The sequence below is a fragment of the Ornithorhynchus anatinus genome, chromosome 7, assembly GCF_004115215.2.
Source record: "Ornithorhynchus anatinus isolate Pmale09 chromosome 7, mOrnAna1.pri.v4, whole genome shotgun sequence".
NCBI lineage: Eukaryota > Metazoa > Chordata > Mammalia > Monotremata > Ornithorhynchidae > Ornithorhynchus > Ornithorhynchus anatinus.
The window spans coordinates 82,555,779-82,580,312 of NC_041734.1; the positions used below are offsets into that span (position 1 = coordinate 82,555,779).

Consider the following 24,534-nt stretch of genomic DNA (forward strand, 5'->3'; position numbering starts at 1 on the left):
CCGTGCTCTTTCCACTGAGCCACGCTGCTTCTCTGGCTGCTTCTTCACGTGCTGGAGGAGCGCTGGGAAGAAGCAGCCCAACTCTGGCCCGGGTGATGAGCCCAAAGGAAGCTCTCCCAGCGGGCCTGGGTATCCTCTACCCACCACCAAGCCCTGCAGCGGTGCCACCGGGAAGCCAGCCAGGGCAGCACTGGCTGCCCAAGGGACTCCTGCCTGGCTCTTCCCCCATCCCTGGCACGGTCGTGACTCCTCCATCTCAGTTGGGGTGTCGGGGACTGGAGGAAGATCCCCCCCCAGGTGCTCCATGGCCCCCCTCCTCAAACCACAGGGGGTGCCTCCCCGTTTCTCTGTAACCACGGCCCTCGGGTGACCGGACATTTGCCGGGGCTAGTGGGGTGCGTGCATGGCCCTCCCGTCCGGTTTCCCACATCAGCTGCCTCTGCCTCCCTGGACACAGTTGTTCCTGATGGGACGGGCATGGGGAGTGGGATGGGAGGACGGGGACGGGGGAGTCCATGGCCAAGCCACCCCATCCAAAAACAAGACATCCTCTGCCTCACTGGGCCACCTGCTCTTTAATGGACTTGGGGCAAGGGCTCCTTTCGGCCTTTTGGGGCAGAGGGCGGGCCCTCTGCCACCCGTCGCCTGAACAGATGGGGTGGGGGGATTCGGCGGGGATGGACGGAGGGCAGGAAGCGAAGAGCGGCCCCGGCCTCAGCTGCCCCCGGTGGCCTCCGGGATCTTGCTGCCCCTGGCTTTGGGCTTACGGAGCAGGAGGTTGTTCAGGTTAACGGTCCGCGGGCGCGACACCTTGATGATGTCCGAAGACGGCGTGCGGCCGAAGGAGAAAGGGTGACGGAAGAGCTGACGGCTCTTGGCCCTGAGCCTCCCCACCACGTGCGATGTGGGGGGCAGGACCACCAGGGAGTCCTTGGGCTCGATCTTGGTCCCCGCTTTCCTGGTGCGTCTTCTCCCTGGAGAGCCCGCATAGGGAGGCTACGGCTTCACAACATCCCTAAAACCCGCCCTTTCCTCTCCACTCCAACTGCTAAAGTGTTGATCCAAATACTTCTCCCATCCCGCCCTCCTCGCTGACCACTCCCGCCTCCTGTCTCTCCCCACTCCACCCATACTTCATTCTGCTGCCCGGATCATTTTTCCAAAAAAAAATTCAGTCCACACCTCCCTACTGCTCAAGAGCCTCCTGTGGTTACCCATCCACCTCTGTGGCAAAAAGAAACTCCGCACCATTGGCTTTAAATCACTCAATCCTCTTGCCCCCTTCTATCTCGCCTCTCTGATCTCCTACTACAATGCACTTCACTCCTCTAATGTCAACCTGCTCTTTACTGTTGTTATTTTTGTGGTATTTGCTACACGTTTAATATGAGCCGAGCATTTTTCTATGCATTGGAGTAGATACAAGTTAAGATGGGCTCACAGTTTAAATAGGACTAAGTAGGCATTGAATCCCCATTTTACAATCGAGGAAACTTAAGGTCCAGAGAAATGAGACGACTTGCCAAGGTCTCACAGCAGGCAGCTGGAAGAGCTGGGAATAGAACCCAGGTCCTCTGGCTCCCAGGCCGGGCTCTTGCCATTAGGCTACACTGCTCCTCAGGTACTCTATTCCACAATCTCATCTCTTTTGCCACTTACCCCTCATCCAAGTCCTGCCTCTGACCTGGAATTCCTTCCCCTTTCTTTTTCGACAGACCGCCACTCTCCCCACCTTCAAAACCCTCCTAAAATCACATCTCCTCCAAAAGGCCTTCCCTGACTAAGCCCTCAATTCTTCTCCCCACCCTCCCCTTATGTGTCCCTTCAGCACTTGATATTCAGTACCCTCAACGCCCTCAGCCCCTTAGGATTTATGTGCATAACCTTACACCCCACCATTTCTCCAAAATCTATTTTAATATCTGTCTCCCCTTCTAGATTGTTAGCCGTTGTGGGCTGGAAACACGACTACCAACTCCATGTTATCCTCTCTCAAGAGCTTAGTACAGTGTTCTGAACATAGTGAATGTTCAATAAAAACTACTGATGGATGGATTGATTGAGAAGGTGCCTTTTTTTTATGAGCCCCTGCCAAGGTGGTGGGATGTACTGGGAGCCGAGACCACTGGGCTGGGGGCAGGGCTTCTGTGCCCGGGCTGAACGGCGGCAGAATAATAATAGTAACTAATAACTGTGGTATTTGTTAATCATCTAGCGGGGGTCACCGTGGGCTGGGGCGGGCCGAACACTGCTGGCCATCGCTGACCAGGCAGGGTTCCCAGATTGGCCCCTTTCCCCTCATGGCCGTTGATCCTGCCTCACTGGAGAAAGCACGGGATTGGGAGCTGGAGGACGTGGATTCTAATCCAGGCTCCGCCACTGGTCTGCTGTGTGACCTTGGGCAAGTCACTTATATTCTCTATACCTCAGTTACCTCATCTGTAAAATGGGGATTTAGACTGTGAGTCTCACGTGGGACAACCTGATTATCCTATATCTACCCCCGCGCTTAGAACAGTGCTCAGCACATAGTAAGCGCTTAACAAATACCATAATTATGATTAGTTATTACACACACTCCCCTCAAAGGCTCGGCGGTGGTCCCCGGGCCGCCCCCACCATCCCCACCTCGCGGGTCATTCCCCTGCCTCCGGTGCCCCCCTGCGGGAACCGGTTACCTCTCACTGGGTGAAACACCGAAGGCGGCCCTCCATTGATCTCCAGGCTGGCCGGGAAATAGCCGATGGTTAGAAGTGTCACTCGCCGAGACCCAAAGTCCCCCTCGCGCCACCGGACCCCCCTCCCACTGCACCCTTAGTGCGCCCACCCACGCAGATGCTCCTTCTCCTCTGCCCAGAGAGCGGGGTGAAGGAAGAGGGGATGGCAGGAAGAGGGGAGCGGGAGAGAAGAAAGGGAGCCAGAAGGAAGGGGGAGGTGGAGGAGAAGGAAGAGGAATAGAGCAGGAAGAGAAAAGAATAAATGTACACTCCAAGCGCTTAGTTCAGTGCTCTGCACATAGTAAGCACTCGATAAATACTACTGAATGAATGAATAATAATGATGGTATTTGTTACGCGCTTACTATGTGCCAGTAAGCCCTGGGGTAGATACAAGCCAATGAGGTTGGACACAGTCCTTGTCCCAAGTGGGGCTCACAGTCTCGATCCCCATTTTACAGATGAGGGAACTAAGGCCCAGAGAAGCTAAGTGACTCGCCCTAGGTCACACAGCAGGTCAGTGGCTGAGCTGGGAATAGAACCCAGGAAAAAGGAAGAAGGGGGGAGAGAGGAGGAAGAGAGGAGGGGGAAGGAGGAAGGGAGGGAGAAGAAAAGGTGGAGGGCCACATCACTTTCCACAAGTTTTCTAGTCTGTCCCCAGAATTTCCCAAAATTCTCTGGCTGACGCAGAGGTTTCTCAGCAGGGGACCCCCCAGATCGCAGCCCCCAACGGCATCTAGGCTGCAGGCCCCAGATCCTGGGCCTCCAATAGCCCAGGTGGCAACAGGAGCTGAAGGCCCGAGCGACTCCCAAGCCCCACCCCAAAGACCCTCCCCTGCCTCCCGAGGGCCCCGGACCTCAAGGCCGGCAGCCCCACGCGCTTCTGCCGGTTAAAGTCCTGGATGAATTCCGGGTTAATGATGGCGTCTCTGCTGAGGTTCTTCGTGAGGCGTGTGAACTGCTTGGGTTTGTTGTGGCATTCCTGGAGCAGCTGGCGGCGAGCCGTCGCGTTGAAAGTCAGGTAACCCAGGGCACAGGAGCAGGCGATCCGCACCTGTGGGGGAGAGGAGCCGTCTCCGGGCCGTCCGGGCACCAGGGCCCTTCCCAAGACGAGGACCGGTCCTCCGCACTGTCCCCAGCCCCGCTTGGCCCCCAGAGCAAACCACCACTGGCCGTGTGGAATCCTAGGCCTCAGTCGCCCCGGCCCTTGGCCCTGGAGTGGGCCCGGAGCGGCCTGGGGAGGAGGGTGAGGAGGGCAGACTGGAAAGGCAGAAAACAAATCCCCGAGGGTCACGGAGAAGGCGTGAAGAGAGCTAGCCGGGCTTCAGACACATCCCCCGGCTGGCCGTGTGGGCCAGCTGTGAGTGCCGGCCACTGAACGTGTCCGAAACCCGACTAGCCCACCTCTCCTCCTTCCCCACGGTGGCCCCTGGGAAGTTCCATCTCAATGATGACCAGCCACATCAATGACGTGTGGAGCGGCCCGACCAGCCCCGGGCCTCCCTGTACGCTATGGTGAAGTTTGGGTCAGAGGAAGGAGGAAGAGAGGACTTCACTGGGGTCGAGATGGTCCTGCACCCCTGGGCTGCGGGCAACTAGGGATGCACGAGTGCCTCAGGGGTGCCAAAGTGACAAGTGGCAGGGAGATCACCTGGGGAGATGAGAGATTAATCAGGGAAGGCTTCCTGGAGGAGATGTGATTTTTTTTTAAAGGAGAGTTTTGAAGGTGGGGAGCATGGTCTTCTGGTTTATTTGAAGGGGGAAGGGGTTCCAGGCCAGAGGGAGGACACAGGTCAAGGTAGTAATAATTATAATAATGATAATTAGGGTACTTGTTCAGGGCTTACTAGGTGCCAAGCACCGTTCTAAGCTCTGGGGTAGATACATGGTAGTCAGATTGGACAAGTGAGACAGGTTCCACCTAGGGCTCATGCTCTGAATCCCCATTTTACAGATGAGGTAACTGAGGTCCAGAGAAGTGAAGTGACTTGCCCAAGGTCACACAGCTGACATGTGGCAGAGCCAGAATTAGAACCCATGACCTTCTGACTCCTAGGCCGCCCTTGCTCTATCCACTAAGCCACAGTGAGTAGGCTGACATTAGAGGGGTGGAGTGTGCGGGCTGGGTTGGAGTAGAAGAGCAGCGAGGTGAGTTGGGAAAGGAGAGTTGATGAAGTGCCCTAACGAGATTAATAAGGTGTTTCTGCTTGATGTCGAGGTGAATGAGGAACCCCCTGGAGGTTCTTGAGGAGAGGGGAGATGGTAACTGAATGGACTGTTGGGAAAATGATCAGGGCAGCAGAGTGAAGTACCATCAAAAAGGGAGCAAGGTGAAACGTGAAGCGAATGAGAGAATCTGAAGGCTTCCTGTGGACCGTAAGCTCTTCGTGGACGGAACCCACTCCTACCAACTCCGTCAGATTGGACTTTCCCAAGCCTTTAGTGCGGTGTTCTCCAGCTGTCCAGCCAGGGCTCTGTTAAATACCCTCGATTGCTGGATTGCCTTTAGCCCGGCCGGCCATACCTCTTCTTTCTTGGAATACAAGTGAGAGCAGAGGTGGTGGACAGCTCCCAGCGCCGTGAACGCCTCCGGGATGCCGGCTCGGGTGTGGGCCAGGCTGGCGATCAGATTCCCTGCCAACCAAACCGGGAATGGCTCATTGAGCGAGTGACGGACAGGCCCAGCCAACCCTCCCTCGGGTACCTCTCAGGCCGGGGCCCGACTCCGGCCTGCAAGTCCTCCCACTTCTCAGGGCCTTCAGCCAAGCCGCTGGCGTTTTTACTTCTGAACACCCTTTTCCCGACGTGACGGGGAAGCGTTGGGTTGAGCATTTCCGGGCTTCTCTTGGTGCTGAGTCTCCTGGGCTTGGCAAAATCAGGCTCCAGGCAGCTCCCCGGGGTCCAGTCCCAAGTGAGGCCTCCCAAGGTGGGCGTGATAGTGGCAGGTCGCCGGGCTCCAGCCCGACAGGTGCAACACGGGCGGGAGCGGTGGAAGCCCCTCGCCCCGCCAGGTGGCCGAGATGAGGGTCACCTGGGGCCCCGGGCCCACCTTCACCCGCCTCGTTCCGTCTCACCAGGAGGGATGGGGGAGGCAGCGGTGGCCTGTGGCCCCCACACGTCGGAGGACACTGGTCAGGTCGTAGCTGAGGTGGTGGTCGCCGTAGCTGTGTCTGTGACTGTTGGACTCCGGGCTGCAAGCAGCCACAAAAATCTGTTCCTCGAGCCACAGCAGCCGACGGTTCCATTTGTCTTTTTGTTGTACCTATCCCTGTCCTCCTCGTTTCGGGGGGGTGGGGGAGTCTTCTTGTTTTTCCTTTCTTCTTGTGCCTTTTACCAGGTCCCTTTCCCGCTCAGATTCTGAAAACGTGGAATCCCTGTGGGCCAGGGATCCTAATTCCCATCCCAGTGTTTAGAATAATGCTCTGCACATGATTGGTGCTTAATAAATGCAATCACTACTTTCTGGAAGTCACTCCCTGAGGGTGTTGAGGTTGGGAATCAGGGGCAGGGAGAGTGGAGACTAGGGGATGGGAGAGCAGGACCCAGGAAGGCCAGGAGGGCAGGAGGGTCTGGGGGATTAGGGGACCGGGGGCTCCAGGGGAGGCTGGGAGGCCAGGAGGGTTGGTAGCGGGGATTGGGGACTGGGAAATGGGAAGACTGCAGGGCCTGAGAGGTCAGGGGACCTGGGGACTGGGAGTCGGAGGGGAGGAGGGGCAGAACAGGAGGGTTGAGGGGTGAGGGACCGGGGACTGTGAAGATCAGGGGTCCGGGGCCGGCAGGCTCCCCTCACTCCCTCAGCCCACTTGGTGCCAGGCCTCCAGAGGGCTTGGAGCACGGGGCAGTGACCTCATTTTTCCCAGAAAGATGGAGGCACTTGCATCACCTCCCAGCTCACCCCTCACACCCAGAGTGTCCAGGGCTTAGCTTGCCTGCATCTAACTCAATTTACTTGCATCCACCCCAACGCTTAGTACAGTGCTTGGCACATAATGAGCGCTTAACAAATGCCACAATTGTTATTATCATCATTACTGCATGCCCCAGAGATGCCAGGTTCTGCCTGGCGACTGCTGCCTCGGCCCCACTGTCCCTTGCCGTGCCTAGCCCCGAGGGAAGAATCGGGTTCAGTCATTTCGTTCTTGTCTCCAGCTCCTTCATGCGCAAAAGCCCTTAGTGTGACCTCCCCGTGACCCCGCCTACCTGTCAGCGCCAGTGTGGCCGGGCTTTCGGAGTTGAGGAGTGTGGTCAAGAGGGTGACCCCTCTGGCCGTCACATGGATCTGCTCCACATCGACGATCACTTTGGCTAACACGACAATCTGGGATGGGACAAGACTGGGTGTTTTCCTCCAGCGTGGAGCCAGAGCCTGGTCTCCTGACTGACCACCTGGATGACCTACTGAAGGGCTGCCTGAGGGTCCTGGTAATGGCGGTCATCTAGCCAAGCACATCACCTCCCTCCCGGCCCCAGAGGGCCAGATCTCCACACCCCAAGGCCCAGCCCTGCTCCTGAGGTGGACAATGGAGGGCAGCTCTCCACCACCCTGGGTACAGATGACCACGGGTCAATTCGTCTATCGATCCCTGGAGGGGACATGCCTAGCAACTCTCTGGTGTTGTACTCTCCTGAGTGCTTAGAACAGTGGTCAACACACAGTCAGCACTCAATAAATGCCACTGAATGATCGAGAGCTTACTTTGTGCAGAGGGAGAGGAACGGAAAAGAGAGAAAAGCAAACTGTAAGCTCCTTGTGGGCAGGGGATGTGTTATTTTGTTAGACTGTACTCGCCCAAGCTCTCAGTACAGTGCACTGCACACAGTAAGCGCTCAACGAGTGCGATTAACTGACAAAAAGCAGAGAGTGGGAAAAGAGGTGAAGGAGAACAGAGAAGGGGGTTAAGGAGACATGTCTTCTGTCTCCGTTGTCACCCTCCAAAATGGCAGCAGCAGCTCGGGTCTGGTCCAGCAGTCCTTTAAGGGCAGGGCAGTGCAGTAGAACCGGGTGACCTGGCCTGGAGCTTGACCTGGGTGGGCGGGTGGGGAGGGGCTGCCTCCACCTCACCCACCTGAGGGTTCAGCCTTGGGCCGTCCCCTCCCAGCTCCCACTGCTCCTTCCGCCGCTGCCAGCTTTCTTGCCCCCACTGGATGCCGGCCCCAAAAGCCCCAGGGACTGGTGTTCCACTTGAATCTGGGGATCTGGGGGCACTGTCCACTTCTGCCCAGAGTGGGCCGGAGCGGCCCCTCGGCTACTACAGCCAAGGCCGTGGGGAGGAGGAGGAGGAGGGATTAGGGCAGCCTTCTCCTCCTCCTCATTTCCGCCGCTACCGAATAACAATTATATAATAATAACAATAATAGTACTTGTTAAGCACTTACTATGTGCCAAACACCGTTCTAAGTGCTGAGGGAGACAATAATGTTGGTATTTGTTAAGCGCTTACTATGTGCAGAGCACTGTTCTAAGCGCTGGGGTAGATACAGGGTAATCAGGTTGTCCCACGTGAGGCTCGCAGACTACATTTACATTTTACAGATGAGGGAACTGAGGCCCAGAGAAGTGACTTGCCCACAGTCCCACAGCTGACAAGTGGCAGAGTCGGGATTCGAACCCATGATCTCTGACTCCCAAGCCCGGGCTCTTTCCACTGAGCCACCATGCTCAGGTAGCCACCATGCTCAGGTAGGCTTTGCTGGGGCCCAGTACAGTGCCCTTACAGCGGCTGACTGTTGCTGGATCAACCATCCCATTGCCCCCATGCCCATGCCCCCTTCCCTCTTTGCACGCCTTTTCACAGCCTGGTTGGGGCCGGGCTTGCTTAGCCCAGGATCCAACCTGTAGGTGGGGGCAGGGTAGGGAGGGGAGGAAAAGAGCAGGGGAGGGTCAGGAAGGAGGTGCCGTTGGGGAGCTCCAGATAAGGGTCCTGCCAGGAGGGGCGGCGGAATGACTTAGTTCCCTGGCCTCTCTTCCCAGGGCCTCTTTGGTCCTGCTGGGCTGGGGGTCCGGGCCAGAGGGTTGGGGCCCTGGCTGATGGGACGAACCTCCCCGGGGGTAGGCGAGGTGCCGCTGATGAGGCGGAGTCGGTCTCCGTACCTGGAACGCAGCCATGGCCTTCTCCGTCTCGATGTCCGAAGTCAGGAAAGGTTCGAAGATGGATATTGTGATGGTCCCGCTCTCCAGGATCAGGAACTGTTGCAGGCAATTGTTGAAGGCAAAAAGGGACACGGCATAGCCGGCCCGCAGGCGGATATCCTGGAAACCAGGGAGTGGTGGAGGGATTGGTTCACACCCTGCCCCTCCATCTCTGGAATGTAAGACTGTGAGCCCGGTGAGGGACAGGGACCGTGTCCAACCCCATTTGCTTGTATCTACCCCAGTGTTTGGTACAGAGCCTGGCACATAGCACTTAACAAATACCACAATTACTATTATTATTATCATTACAAAAAGCCAGTCAGACACTAGTCAGTCAAATCACATCAAAGAGAGGTGCTGGATCTGCACAGTGGTTTGGCTCGGCAAGGGGAGGGGGAAGGGAACCTGTGGGATGAGCTGGGGGATGGAGACACCGGAGGGACAGAGCAAGGAGAGACCGGTGGGGTGGGCAGCGGGGGGGGGGGGAGGGGGACCAGTATAGCCAAGGAGATGTCCCTTTTGAGAAGGATGAACTAACTGTGGTGCCTTGGCAACACCCAGGTGGCAGGGGTGACAGCCCAGGGCCTTTACTGTGTGTGTGTTCTTAATCCCCATTTTGCAGATGAGGTAACTGAGGCACAGAGAAATAAAGAGACTTGCCTGAAGTCACACAGCAGACAAGTGGCGGAGCCGGGATTAGAACCCACATAATAATAATAATGATAGTATTTGTTAAGCGCTTACTATGTGCCAAGCACTGTTCTTAGCGCTGGGGGGATACAAGGTAATCAGGTTGTCCCACATGGAGCTCGCAGTATTAATCCCCATTTTACAGATGAGGGAACTGAGGCACAGAGAAGTGAAGTGACTTGCCCAAAGTCACACAGCTATTTATTGCTCTTGATTCTATTTATTGCTATTGTTCTTGTCTGTCCGTCTCCCCCGATTAGACTGTAAGCCCGTCAAAGGGCAGGGACTGTCTCTATCTGTCGCCGATTTGTACATTCCAAGCGTTTAGTACAGTGCTCTGCACATGGTAAGTGCTCAATAAGCACTCAATAAGCACTCAATAAGCTCAATAAGCTCAATAAGCTCAATAATAACCACGGAGAAGCAGCGTGGCGCAGTGGAAAGAGCACGGGCTTTGGAGTCAGGGCTCATGAGTTCGAATCCCAGCTCTGCCACTTGTCAGCTGTGTGACTGTGGGCGAGTCACTTAACTTCTCTGTGCCTCAGTTCCCTCATCTGTAAAATGGGGATTAAGACTGTGAGCCCCACGTGGGACAACCTGATTTCCCTGTGTTTACCCCAGCGCTTAGAACAGTGCTCGGCACATAGTAAGCGCTTAACAAATACCAACATTATTATTATTATTATTAAATACTATTGAATGAATGAATACTATGTGTGGCCAGGGCAGGGAAGTGCTAGGTCCGGCTGTCATCTGAAATCCCCTGGCACGGGCAGTGTGCTGGAGGTTGTGCCAGCTGCCACCTCGGGAATGCAAATGTGATGCCTGTACCCATTAATGCCACCGCTGGGGACAAAGAACTACCTTTTCCGGAGACTGAAGCAGATGAAGAACATCAGCGTACTGAAAGCCTTCCTTCAGCTGCAGCTCTTCCTGCAGGTCGCTGTTCTTGAGAACGATGCACGCCAAGGAATAGGCCACTTCGACCTAAATGCCAGGCAGCCCGGCAGCCCTCATTCAGGCTTGGGAACCCGAACCCCAATCTCGGGCATCAACCAACACACAAGTCCCCAGATACCCTATGGGGCAAGGCCAAGTCCTCGCTGACTACTACAATGTATTTTAATGTATTTCTCCATAATTTAGAGAAACTGAGTATATCTTGTGAGCAGAGCACTGTATTGAGCGCATTAGAGTTAGTAGACCCGATCCCTGTCCTCAGGGAGTTTAGAGTCTACTATATACGGAGCACTGTACTGAGCACTTGGGAGAGGACAACAGAGTAAGGAGATCCTATCCTTACCCTCGGGGAGCTTACAGTCTACTGATGCAGAGCACTGTACTCAGCGCTTGGGAAAGGACAATAGTTAGTGGATGCGATTCCTGCCCTTGTGGAGTTTACAATCTAGTGCGGGGGCGGGGGGGGGGGGGCTTTATGATAAGCTACAGACAGGAGGGAGGCCCAGGCGGCTGGTGGGAGAGAACCTGGTTCTCTGTTGGCCAGGCTGGCTGGAGGGAAGGTTGGGGTCAGGAGTCAGGGGTCAGGGGCCAGGGGTTGACCTGGATCTGAGACGACGGATGAGTCCTGAGCAGGTGGATCAGGACAGGGAAGGCCTTCTCCTCCACCACGAACTGTTGGCTCAACGCGTTACTGCTGTGGGCCACCCCTGCAAGCAGGCATCGTCACTTCACGGCCGGCCGGGGCGGCCTCTTGTCTGGACTCGAGGCCGGGGGAGGAGGGGATCGGGTGTGTGGTGGAGGAGGTAGAGGAGGGGTAGAGGCAGAGGGGGAGGAATGGGGAGGAGCAGAGAGGGAGGAGGGTGTAGAGGAGGAGGGGATGGAGTGGAGGGGGAGGAGAGGGGAGGAGGGGACGAGGCAGAAAAGGAGAAGGGGATTGAGGCAGAGGGGATACAGGTGAAGGGGGAGGGGAGGCAGGGGCGGAGTGGGAGGAGGGGCAGAGATGGTAGGGAAGGAGGGGACAGAGGCAGAGGGGAGGGGGCGGGGCGGAGGGGAAGGAGGAGGAGGTGTTGGAGGGGGAGAAGAGTGTAGAGGTCAAGTGGAGGATGGAACAGAGTTGAGGCGGAGAACGGTGTAGAAGCAGAGGGTGGAGGGGAAGAAGGGTGTTGAGGAGCAGGAGGGTGAGGGGAGGAGGAAAAGGGTGGGGGTGGGGGTGGAGGGGGATCTAGAGGGAGGTGGGCAGGAAGGGACCAACTCTGGCTGCCCGTGGAGGCCCCGACAGAGATTTGCCCACCGATGCACATGGTGCCCACGGCTCTGATGACGCTAAGGAGCGTGCCCACGGCGATCTTGGCGCTCCTCAGTAAACGGACCAGCGGGGCGATGCCGTTGCCCGCGCAGATCTGGTTCTGGTGGAGGCGGCTGTCCTTACACAGGGCTATGACGGCCTCGCCACCTGCGGGGCCAACCAAGAGGCTAGCGCGGTCCGGGCCCCCGGCTCTGAGCACCCGGGGCCCGCGGGGACAGCCCCACGTACCCACGTACTGCATCCTTTCCGATGGCGCCAGCAGCATGTCGATGATGACGTTGTAGCCGATCTGCTCGGCCATGAACTTCTGCTGCTTCAGGGTCTGCCCCGCTAGGGCCCACAGGGCGGCGGCCCCCTGCTCCTTGACCGTCAGCTCGAACGCCTGCGGTCAAACACGGACCCTCTGCCTGTCTGCCCGCACGAGCTTTCGAGGCTGACTGCATAAGTGCTTCGGCCTCAGCCTCGGGGCTGGACCTCGGGCCCCGAATGCCCCTCTCCATCCTGTAGACTGTCAGCTCCGTGTGGGCAGGGGATGAGTCTACTAACTCTGTCATATTGTACTCTCCCAAGCCCTTAGTACAGTATTCTGCACCCAGTAAGCGCTCAATAAATACCATGGACTGATGGGTCCCGGCCCTCCCCCTGGAGTCGGGCTGGGGCAGCCATGGCCTTGAGCTTGGGGCTGGACCCTGGACCAGGGACCATTTCCACCCCCAACCCCGGTCCCCTCTGGAGGCGATGAGCCCGAGGCAGCTGCAGCCTTGACTTTGGAGCTGGATCCTGGACCCCCAAAGACGCCCCCTGCCCTGACCCCCACTGGGGACGATGGGTCCAGGGGAAACCTCGGCCTTGACCTTGGGGCTGGACCCCCGACCCCCAGATGCCTCCCTGCCCTGACCCCACTGGGGACCACAGGCCCAAGGGCGGCCTCGGCTTTGACCTCGGGACCGGACCCTGGATGTGCTGCCAAAGATGTGCTGCCCACACCGGTCCCTGCTGGGAACGATGGGCTCAGGGGCGACCTCGGCTGGGCCTTGGCCTTGACCTTGGGGCTGGACCCTGGACCCTCAGACATTCCTCCCCGCCCCAGACCCCGCTGGGGACGATGGGCCCGGGGCAGCCTCGGTCTTGCCTTCAGGAGCTTGAGAAGGCACTTGGTCAGCGAGCGCTCCAGGAAGCACTTCTGAATGACGGTGTTGTGGTCGGCAAGCGCCTCGACGGCCATGGCGCCTTTCACCTGGACGCTTGTGGGTCTTCCCCTGAAGAGAGCGACGAGGGGCCCGAGGGCGTCCTCCATCGCCATCGCATCCTGCAGCTCCGTGTTGCCCCGGGCGATCTCGGCCACGGCGGCCGCGGAAGTGGCGGCCAGGACGTCTGGGACGGGCAACGGGGTAGAGGTTTCTCCCTGCTCCGAAGCTGACCCGACCACCAAGTCCCACCCAGTTGTCCCTTGCTGGAGGGCCTAGGTCACAGATCCCACCCTCCAGTGGGGTGGACCACCTGACCACAGTGGCTGCCAGTGGCTGGGCCAGTTGGGAGTTTCCAGACTGGGGTGGTGGCCCGGGCCGGGGCCAGGGGGCAAGAGAGGACTCAGGCAGCGGCAGAGGGCAGAGCCACTGGCCACACCAAGCGCTCACCTGATTCAGAATGGAGAAAGCCGACGAAGAACGGGAGGCCGCCGTGGTCTCGCACAGCCTTCTGAATAGCCGGCTTCCCCACGCACACTACGCGGATGCAGTTCATGACATTCACCAACAAGTCCTTCATGTTGGACTTCAGTAGGTGGATCAGATTGGGGATTCCATTCTGGAAAACCATCCAGAACAGTGACTGCTCACACGCTCAGCGAGCCAAGTGCCCACAGCGCTGCCTGACGCCGTGGGTGGAGAGCGCCGGACGGAGTGCTAAGGGCAGCTCCAGAGTGGCAGTAGACGGTCCCTGCCCTCTGGGAGCTTCCATTCTAAAGGGGGAGGACAGGCGGACGTTGAAATAGTTCACAGATGGAAGGAAGTAAAGGTGAAGAATATAAATGCAAGAGTCCTCTCCACAGGGTAAATACGAAGTGAAACTGATTATTCGACTGATTGATCGATTGACTGACAACTCTGGGGTGAGTGACTTTTCTAAACGGTGCTCTTGGGGCACCAGGGAGAAGACCTCTGGGGCCTAGCCGGGCTCCCTCATTCTCCTTCGCTTTGTCTGGCCGGACAGGGACGACGAGCAGACGGGCAGGCGGATGGATGGGGTGGTAGGAAGGGTCCCGGCATTCCAGCCCCCACCTCCCTCACTCTCCCCTCCCTCCGGGGCTGAGGCGCACCTGCTCTGCGACCAGGCCCTGGTGCCCGGGCAGCTGGGCAATGTCGTAGAGGATGACGGCGCAGCGGGCCTGCAACTCAGGCTGGTCGGAGCACAGCAGGTTGACGAGGAGGGCGACGCCACCGTTGTCCACCAGGGCCTGGCCAACGAGGCCGTGTGGGCTCAGGTTGCTCAGCACCCCGGCCGCCAAGAGCTTCAGTTTCAGCCGGGGCCCACCCAGCAGCTGCACCAAGGCCGGGATCGTGCCTGTCCAGCACAGCAAAGCACAGCACAGCACGAGGACACCAGTCACTGGCCGCCGTTGGCCGCACGTAGGATGGGGTGCAGCGTGGAAGGGGAAGGGGCTTTCCTGGCTGGATGGCACCACCCACCCATGGGCAGGAGGGCCTCAGGCGTGGGGTAGGGGGAAGATGGAGGAGGATTAATCGATCGATCAATCACTGGGATTTATTGAGGGCTTACTGTATTCAGAGCACTGTACTAAGAGCTTGGTGAGAGAAGCGCGTGGGGAGAGGTTGCTGCTGACAACTATCAGTCTTTTCCCCCTTACTCATCCACTCCCTTTCATTCATTCATTCAAATGTATTTACTGAGTGCTTACTGTGTGCAGAGCACTGTATTAAGCAATTGGAATATACAATTCGGCAACAGATAGGGACAATCCCTGCCCAACAACGGGCTCACAGTCTAAAAGGGGGAGACAGACAGCAAAACAAAATAAGTAGTCGGACACCAATACTATCAAAATAGATAAATAGAATCATAGATATATATACATCATTAATAAAATAGAGTAATAAACAATATATAAAAATATACACAAGTGCTGTGGGGAGGGGAAGGGGGTAGAGCAGAGGAAGGGAGTGGGGGGATGGGGAGGGGAGGGGGGCAGAGGGAAAGGGAGGGCTCAGTCTGGGAAGGCCTCCTGGAGGAGGTGAGCTCTCAGTAGGGCTTTGAAGAGGGAAACAGAGTTAGTTTGTTGGATGTGAGGAGGGAAGGCATTCCAGGTCAGTGGTAGGATGTGGGCCAGAGGTCGACGGCGGGGTAGGCGTGAATGGGGGACAGTGAGGAGGTGAGCGGTGGCAGAGGAGTGGAGTGTGTGGGCTGGGCAGTAGAAAGAGAGAAGGGAGATGAGGTAGGAGGGGGCAAGGGGATGGAAAGCTTTGAAGCCAAGAGTGAGGAGTTTTTGTTTCATGTGAAGGTTGATAGGCTGGAGGTTTTTGAGGAGGGGAGTGACCTGCCCAGAGCATTTCTTTAGGAAGATGATCCGAGCAGCAGAGTGACGTAGAGACTGACGTGGGGAGAGACAGGAGGATGGGAGATCAGAGAGGAGGCTAATGCAATGATACAGTCGGGATATTACAAGAGCTTGTACCAGCATGATAGCCATTTGGATGGAGAGGAAAGGGTGGATCTTGGCGATGTTGTGACGGTGAGACTGGTAGGTGTGGGTGACAGATTGGATGTGTGGGGTGAAAGAGAGAGGGGAGTCAAGGATGACACCAAGGTTGCGGGCTTGTGAGACGGGAATGATGGTAGTGCAGTCCACAGTGGCGGGGAAGTCAGGGAGAGGACAGGGTTTGGGAGGGAAGATAAGGAGCTCAGTCTTGGACGTGTTGAGTTTTAGGTGGCGGGCAGACACCCAGGTGGAGACGTCCTGAAGGCAGGAGGAGATATGAGCCTGAAGGGAGGGGGAGAGAACAGGGGAGGAGATGTAGATTTGGGTGTCATCTGCGTAGAGATGATAGTTGAAGCTGCGGGAGCAAATGAGTTCACTAAGGGAGTGAGTATAGATGGAGAACAGAAGAGGGCCAAGAACTGACCCTTGAGGAACCCCTACAGTTAGGGGATGGGAGGGGGAGGAGGAGTCTGCGAAGGCGACTGAGAGTGAACGGCCAGAGAGAGAAGAGGAGAACCAGGAGAGGACGGAGTCCCTGAAGCCAAGGTTGGATGCAGTGCTCGGCACATAGTAAGCGCTTAACAAATACCAACATTATTAATGTGTTGAGGTCGACAGTGTCAAAGGCAGCTGAGAGGTCGAGAAGGGTTAGAATAGAGTAGGAGTCATTGCATTTGGCAAGAAGGAGGTCATGGGTGACCTTTGAGAGGGCAGTTTCGGAAGCCAGATTGGAGGGGTTCCAGGAGAGAGTTGGAGTTGAGGAATTTGAGGTGACGAGTGTAGATGACTCGTTATAGGATTTTGGAAAGGAAAGGTAGTAGGGAGATGGGGTGATAACTGGAAGGGGCAGTGGGGTCGAGAGAGGGCTTTTTTAGGATGGGAGACATGGGCATGTTTGAAGGCAGAGGGGAAGAAGCTGTTGGAGAGCGAGTGGTTAAAGATGGAGGTTCAGGCGGGGAGGAGGGAAGGGGCGATAGTTTTTATAAGATGAATGGGAATGGGGTCCGAAGCACAGATGGAGGGGGGTGGCACTTGCGAGGAGGGAGGAGATCTCCTCTGAAGATACAGATGAAGATACTCTCTTCTCCCACTCTACCCCAGCTCGCACTCTTGGTTCCTCTCAAGCCATCCTACTCACTGGGCCTTGTTTTCATCTCTCTCTCTCTCTCTCTCTCTCTCACCATGAACCTGTCCCTGCTCCTTGGCTCTCCCTCCCCGCTGACATCAGCAGACCCTGACCAAAGCCCTCCTTATCTTCAAAGCCCTTTCAAGTCACATTTCCTCCAGGATGCTTTCCCTGATTCATCTCTCATCTCCCCCTGATCCCACCCAAGCACTCCTGCCCCAACCGCACCCTTAGGCATTCAAACCCCGTCATGGGTCAGCGCTCACTCCGCTTCATATCTATTTTGCCTTTCTTTTCTTCTCTCTCTATCTAATTCTGTGTCTGGTTCTCCCGCTAGATTATCATCTATCAATCAATAGCGTGTTCTGCGTGCACAGCACTGTACTAAGCACTATAAGCTACTCAACCTAACCTCCAACCTCCATCACTCTCTCCTGGGTGCTCAGTAAAGTGCTGTGGGCAGAGTTGGTGATCAGAGCTGACTGACTGAAACCCCAATTCATTTCGCTTATTGAGAGCGAGGAGAGGGGAGGTGGGGGGAGATGAGGGGATCTGGATGGGAGGGGGGCTGAGGGTCAAGGGTCATGGATCTGGCAAATACACTTTGGGCATTTGATTTTCACCCCACCCTCAACCCTGAGCACGTATGTGCATATCTTGAAATTATATATTACAGAATACTTATTTATCTTAATGTTTGTCTCCCTCTCTAAACTGTGATCTCATTATGGACGGGGAATATGTCTGCCAACCCTGTTGCAGTTTACTCTCCCAGGGCTTAGTAGAGTGCTCTGCACATAGTAAACACTCAATAAATATAATCGACTGATTGATTACAGATTGAGTAGGTCCAGAATCGCATGAAAGTCTTTAAGGAGGGAGGTAGAAGTCGACATGGGATTAGAGGCTTTCCACGCTGGACTTGTTCGGTCCCAAACCATGCCCTTCCTTCCAAGACTGCCATTTTGGGGCCCACACCTCTTCCCAAAACAAACCTACACCACAGGAGGGAAAAGCTCATGGAGTCATCCTGGATCTATCCATATAATATTCCACCCATGAAGAAACAGTTGTTCAACTTCCTTCACATCACCTGCGTCTAAAATGTACTTCCAGTACTGGGCTTCTGCCAGGCAAATGACTTCCAAGGACTTGACTGCCATCAGCCGCTGCTTGGAATTTTCAGAGTTCAGCATCTCTGCGGGGCGAGAAGGGGTTAGGGTCTTCAGAGTGGTGCTCTGCTATGCTCCTATGAAGGTTCTTACCCTGCCATCACAAGCCTTTTTTTAATGATATTTGTTAAGTGCCATGTGCCGGGCACTGAACCAAGCACTGGAGTAGATATAATCTAATCAGGTTGGACACAGTCCATGTCCCATGTGGGGCTCACAGTCTTAATCCCCATTTTACGGATGAGGGAACTGAGGCCCGGAGACGTAAAGTGACTTGCCCAAGGTCAAACTGCAGACAAGTGGTGGAGACGGGATGAGAACCCAGATCCTCTGACTCCCAGGCCTGGGCTCTATCCAGTAGGCCACACTGCTTCTCTAGCTGTTGCCATTCCCCGCCGGCCAGCTGGGCGCCTGAGATGGAGGCTCCAGACGCCAAATCCTGGGGTGTCTTGGGGCGGCTGGTTCCTGAGCTGAAGCTAATTCTGACAACTCCAGGAGGGCTACCCAGAGAACCTCCCAGACAATAAGTAAATGGCATGGAACAGAGCATGGGAGCATGGAGCAAGGACATGGGAGGGGCCCAACCAGGCCGGCCCGCCAACATCACGCTCACCCAAACCCAGGGGCTGGAGCTCACGGCCAATGTTCGGGCTTTCCCATTCGGCCTGGAGAGTGCTCAGCCCCTCCTTGACCATCCCCTGGAGACTTTATCCGACCTCTGCTTCATTGACACCATCCTTCACGGGCTCCTCCTCAGCCTCCCACCCCTCTAGCTGTGGGGGTCCCTCAGGGTTCAGTTCTGGGTTCCTTTCTATTCTCTACCCACACCTGCTCCCATGGAGAACTTCCTGAGAACTGCTTGGGAAGCAGCGTGGCTCAGTGGAAAAAGCCCGGGCTTGGGAGTCAGAGGTCTATTTATTTTGTTAATGAAATGTACATCGCCTTGATTCTATTTAGTTGCCATTGTTTTTACGAGATGTTCTTCCCCTTGACTCTATTTATCGCCATTGTTCTTGTCTGTCCGTCTCCCCCGATTAGACTGTAAGCCCATCAGACGGCAGGGACTGTCTCTATCTGTTGCCGACTTGTTCATTCCAAGCGCTTAGTACAGTGCTCTGCACATAGTAAGCGCTCAATAAATACTATTGAATGAATGAATGAAAGGTCATGGGTTTGAATCCCAGCTCTGCCACTTGTCAGCTGTGTGTCTTGGGCAAGTCTCTTCACTTCCCTGTGCCTCAGTGACCTCATCTGTAAAATGGGGATTAAGACTGTGAGCCTCACGTGGGACAACCTGATTACCCTGTGTCTACCCCAGCGCTTAGAACAGTGCTCTGCACATAGTAAGCCCTTAACAATTACCAACATTATTATTATTATTATTCACTCCCATGGCTTCAAGTACCAACTCTAATGCAGATGATGCCCAAATCTACATCTCCATTCCTGATCTCTCTGCTCTCTGCAGTCTCGCATTTCCTCCTGCCTTCAAGACATCTCTACTTGATGTCCTGTCAACACCTCAAACTTAATATGGCCAAAATAGAACTCTTTATCTTCCCACCCAAACCGTGTCCTTCCCCTGACTTTCCCATCACTGTAGACAGCACCACTATCCTTCCTGTCTCACAAGCCCATAACCCTGGCATTATCCTTGACTCCTCCCTCTCATTCAACCCACATATTCGATTCATCTCTAAATCCAGCTGGTTTGACCTTCATAACATTGCTAAAATCTGCTCTTTCCTCTCCATCCAAATTGCTACCGCGTTAATCCAAGCATTTATCGCCTCCTGCCTTGATTACTGTATCAGCCTCCTTGCTGACCTCCCTGCCTCCTGTCTCTCTCTGCTCCAGTCGATACTTCGCTCTGCTGTCCAGATCATTTTTCTACAGAAACATTCAGGCCATGTTTTCCCACTCCTCAATAATAATAATAATAATAATGGCATTTGTTAAGCACTTACTATGTGCCAAGCACTGTTCTAAGCACTGGGAAGGATACAGGGTGATCAAGTTGTCCCAGGTGAGGCTCACAGTCTTAATTCCCATTTTAGAGATGGGGTAACTGAGAAGTGAAGGCCCAGAGGCCCAGAGAAGTGAAGTGACTTGCCCAAAGTCACACAGCTGACAAGTGGCTGAGCCACTATTTGAACCCATGACCTCTGACTCCCAAGCCTGGGCTTTTTCCACTGAGCCACACTGCTTCTCTATAAGAAACCCAAGTGACTGTCTATCCACCTCCGCATCAAACAGAAACTCCTTACCATTGGCTTTAAACCTCTCAATCACCTTGCCCCCTCCTACCTCACCTCGCTACTCTCCTTACTACAACCCAGGCCACATGCTTATATAATGTACTCTCCCAAGCACTTAGTACAGTATTCAATGCTTAATAAATACCACTGATTATTTGGTTGGTCGATTGACCATTGTTCCAGTCCCTGAGGCCCTTGGAGCAGTGGGGCACAGCTGGCAGCCACATCTGAGCCTCCCAGGGCCTGTCACTGCCACTCCGCTCATTGAGTACAACAAGCTGACAAGTCACACAGTTGACAAATGGCAGAGCCGGGTTTAGAACCCACGACCTCTGACGACCTCTGACTCCCAAGTCCGTTCTCATTTCACTAAGCCACATTGCTTCTCAATACAATATACAGTACAACAATACAATACAACAGTACAATACAACAGGGTTGGTAGACATGTTCCTTGTCCACAAGGAGCTTCTAGTCTAGATGGGGAGACAGACATTACTGTGAGTAAATAGCACTAGTAGACTGAGGTTGATGTGGGCATGTTTTCCTGCCTGTTGCAGTTGTTCTTTTATGGGAGTTCTATAAAATTCCTAGGGCTATTTTGTGTGATGCTTACCTGACACCGGGCTTATGGGGAAGCACGCTAGCTTATGTCCATATCTGTAATTTATTTATTTCTATGAATGTCTGTCTCCCCAGCTCTAGACTGCAAGCTCATCATGGGCAGGGGGATGCATCTGTTTATTGTTGTTTTGTCCTCTCCCAAGCGCTTAGCACAGTGCTCTGCACACAGTAAGTGCTCCATAAATACGACTGACTGAATGAATGAATGAATAAATAAATGATGGATCTGGACATAAGTGCTGCGGGGCCGAGGGAGAGGTGAAGAGGGGGTGGAGATCCAACTGCAGACCTGGCCAAATAGAGCTTAAGCCACCACTTCCGAGCCCCGAGGACCAATGGAAAGGCCGGGGGTCAGATGGCCTCCACCCGGTGGGAGGGCGGGGAGAGGCTAGGAGAGGGCACCCTCGCTCACTTACCCACCAGAGTCTTCCAGACGGGTAGCTCGGGGATGTCCAGCTCTATGAGGTGCTTGACCACTTCGGGGTGGAAGTTGAGCACTGACAGGTGGATGACGTTCCGCCCTTTCTGGTCTGTTTTTTTCCAGTTCGCCCCAAGGGAAAACAGGTACTGGAAGGTGTCCAGGGCCCCAGACATCACCGTCAGGAGCAGTGGAGTGCACTGGTCCCTGGAAGAGACGGGGCAGAGGAGAGAGGGGTCTGGCCCGGGCCGGCCCCTTCCACCCACCCATCCCAGGCCTGCGGACACAGTCCTTCCCACTGGACCATCTTGGGGAACGCCCCACATGAGGTCCAGCCACTCAGTGCCGGCAGCCCCAAAGCGGGAAGGTGGCCGTGGTTTCATCTCACTCGCTCCGAGGCCCCCCAGCTGCTGATACCTTTCCAGCGATCCGGGTGACCTGTGCTCCCAGTAGGGCAGAGAAGCAGCATGGGGAGATGGATAGAGTATGGGCCTGGGAGTCAAAAGGTCATGGGTTCTAATCCCAGCCCCACCACATGTCTGCTGGATGACCTTGGGCAAGTCACTTCGCTTCTCTGGGCCTCAGTTATCTCATCTGGAAAATGGGGAACGAGACTGTGAGTCCCCATGTGGGACAGTGACTGGGTCTGACCTGATTTGCTTGTCTCCACCCCAGCACTTAGTACAGTGCCTGGCACATAGTAAGTGCTTAACAAATACCATAATTATTGATTTATTTATTAGAGCATGCCATACCTAACATTTGGTCCCCTGGACATTTTGCCCTGCATTAAGGGCACGGGGAGGAAGCAAAGTTGAGCCTGGAGGAAATTTGGGCCCGGAGAACCTCGGTGGCTTTTGCCATTGTCGTTGTCCCACTTCTGCCTGCCATGGCAATGCCCTTGCCATCTGGGTCGAGGACCACGTCTCCTTGGGGGCTCGGGCAGTGGCAGGGGGTGTGACTGGAGACACTGCCACCGAGGCTCAGCTCCCTCCTGTCTGAAAGGGTCTGAGACTCACCCTGCCTCCTGCTCCAGCCAGGTCTGTCTGCCTGCCCCCCGCCTACCTGACCGCCAGCCTCCCCCATTTGACTGTAAACTGCTTAAGAACAGGAAACCTGTCTTGTCTCTGATAGACTCTGCTGAGCAGTTAGTAGAAAACTTCATGCTCCTTAAATAATAACAATGACGATGGGATTTACCAAGCACTTCCTCTGTGCCGTGCACGAATTTCCTCTCACTCGGGGCTCGGCGGCCCAAAGAGGGAGGGAGAGAGGGGGTCACTTCCCATTTTCATGATGAGGACCCCAGGGAGGCCCAGGGAGGTCCAGTGGCTTGCCCAAGGCCAGTGGTGGAGGTGGGCCTAGAGCACGGGTCTCCTGGCTCCCAGCCTACTGTTCTTTCCTCTAGACCCCGCCACCTCACGCCAGTGATTGAGGGCTGCTGGCTGATGCCCAGAGGGAGACAATGCCATGTTCCCTCGCAGCCCTGCTCCAGTCGGTCCCCAGGGCTGGAGTCCTCTCAGTAGGGCCGAATGCCCTGAGCGAGAGCGAGCAACGTGGCTTAGTGGATAAAGCCCGGGCCTGGGAGTCAGAAGGATGAGAAGCAGCATGGCTCAGTGGAAAGAGCACGGGCTGGGGAATCAGAGGTCATGGTTTCTAATCCCTGCTCTGCCACTTTCATTCAATCATTCAATAGTATTTATTGAGCGCTTACTATGTGCAGAGCACTGTATTAAGCGCTTGGAATGGACAAATCGGCGACAGATAGAGACAGTCCCTGCCCTTTGACAGGCTTAGAGTCTAATCGGGGGAGACGGACAGACAAGAACAATGGCAATAAATAGAATCAAGAGCAATAAATAGCTGTGTGACTTTGGGCAAGTCACTTCACTTCTCTGTGCCTCAGTTCCCTCATCTGTAAAATGGGGATTAATACTGCGAGCTCCATGTGGGACAATCTGATTACCTTGTATCCCCCCAGTGCTAAGAACAGTGCTTGGCACATAGTAAGCACTTAACAAATACTATCATTATTATTATTATGTGGGTTCTAATCCCAGCTCCGCCACTTGTCTGCTGTGTGACTTCGGGCAAGTCTCTTTATTTCTCTGTGCCTCAGTTACCTCATCTGTAAAATGGGGATTAAGACTGTAAACCCCACGTGGGACAACCTGATAACCTTGTATCTACCCCAGTGCTAAGAACAGTGCTTGGCACATAGTAAGCGCTTAACAAATACCATTATTATTATTATTCTCTGGGTCTTTGTTTCCTCATCTGTAAAATGGGGATAAAAGTGTGAGCCCCTTGTGGGAAAGAGACTGAGTCCAACCTGATTAACCTGTATCTACCCTATTGCTTAGGACAGTGCTTGGCACTTTGTAAGCACTTAACAAGTACCATAATAATAATTATTATTATTAGAGAGGGAGGGAGAAGGAGAGGGGGAGAGGGAGAGAGACTGTGAGTGCACGAGTGGGGCAAAGCCACAGGCAACGTCCAGGCAAGGAATGACAGGCCAGGGTCAGTCCCGGACTGCGGGTGGGAGGCGGAGGGCTGGGCATGAGGGGCTGGGCCCTGGGAGTGGAGGGAGAGGTCTGGGAGCAAGAGGCGGAGAGCTGGGCAGGAAGGCGGCAGTCTGGAAGAGGGCCCTTCCCGGGCAGGAGCACCGGAGGGAACACTCTGTCTCCCCACATCCCATCATGGCCACTCTCCCTCTGGGACCCTATCCGGAGCCCTGTGGTTTTCCCACAGACAGCGGCCCCCTCCCCAGCGCCCCGGGAATGCCCGGCGGGGCCGTGTCTGGCTCCGGTGGTCCGGCCCGAGGTGCGGCCCTCACTCGGCCACGGTCTCGGCCTCCAGTAGCTGTGGCTCCTTCCGGCAGAGGACGATGATGCAGCAGATGTTGTCGTAGAAGGCGGCGTAGTGGATGGGCAGCCATCCCCGCCGCTCCGGCAGCCCCATGTCCGCCCGCAGGACCAGCAGGCAGTTCAGAGCTTCCAGGGACCCACACTGGGCGGCCAGATGGAGTGGGGTCACCCCTAGGACTGAGCCACCACAGAGAACAGGGCTCAGATCCCGGGCCCCGGCCTCCCCGCCCCAGCCAGCCTGTCCGGCCCGCACCCCGGCCAGTCTCCCCACCCAGTCCTCCCATTGGGATGACTGCTCATCCATCGGCTCCGTGCCCCCCGCAAGCCCACTTGGGAATCGATGCCCAGGAATGGGCTCAGAGAGCCCGGGAAATGCCTTCACTCAGCTCTGGCAGTGATGCCCACTTCCTTGGGTGTGGGATAACCCATGGCGCGTGACCCGGCACATCTTCCTCACTGGGTGCAGCTACCGGGGAACCCAAGCCAAGAACGGCTCCGTGGCCACTTTGCTGCTTGCTGATCTCCGACCCCTCACCCACCCACTC

General features: G+C 55.6%; 1 protein-coding gene across 2 annotated transcripts in view; it reads right to left on the minus strand.

Moving 5' to 3' along the window:
* Nucleotides 1-552: 552 nt before the first annotated feature.
* The window catches only part of ANKAR (ankyrin and armadillo repeat containing), a 35,992-nt gene continuing 12,010 nt past the window's right edge, over nt 553-24,534 (minus strand). Inside the window, exons 9-24 of one of the 2 annotated variants that reach the window (XM_029069739.2) lie at nt 23,959-24,166; nt 21,118-21,326; nt 17,741-17,845; nt 14,124-14,368; nt 13,444-13,612; nt 12,939-13,180; nt 12,035-12,188; nt 11,792-11,953; nt 11,101-11,207; nt 10,405-10,527; nt 8,809-8,967; nt 6,918-7,035; nt 5,242-5,351; nt 3,575-3,771; nt 2,679-2,725; nt 553-974 (exon numbers count right to left, since the gene is read on the minus strand). In XM_029069739.2, coding sequence (XP_028925572.1) covers nt 715-974; nt 2,679-2,725; nt 3,575-3,771; nt 5,242-5,351; nt 6,918-7,035; nt 8,809-8,967; nt 10,405-10,527; nt 11,101-11,207; nt 11,792-11,953; nt 12,035-12,188; nt 12,939-13,180; nt 13,444-13,612; nt 14,124-14,368; nt 17,741-17,845; nt 21,118-21,326; nt 23,959-24,166 — 2,615 coding nt within the window. In that variant the 3' untranslated portion in view covers nt 553-714. Of the gene's footprint in view, nt 975-2,678; nt 2,726-3,574; nt 3,772-5,241; nt 6,075-6,917; nt 7,036-8,808; nt 8,968-10,404; nt 10,528-11,100; nt 11,208-11,791; nt 11,954-12,034; nt 12,189-12,938; nt 13,181-13,443; nt 13,613-14,123; nt 14,369-17,740; nt 17,846-21,117; nt 21,327-23,958; nt 24,167-24,534 lie in introns of those variants that run through there. The other variant, XM_029069741.2, reaches the window with a different exon arrangement.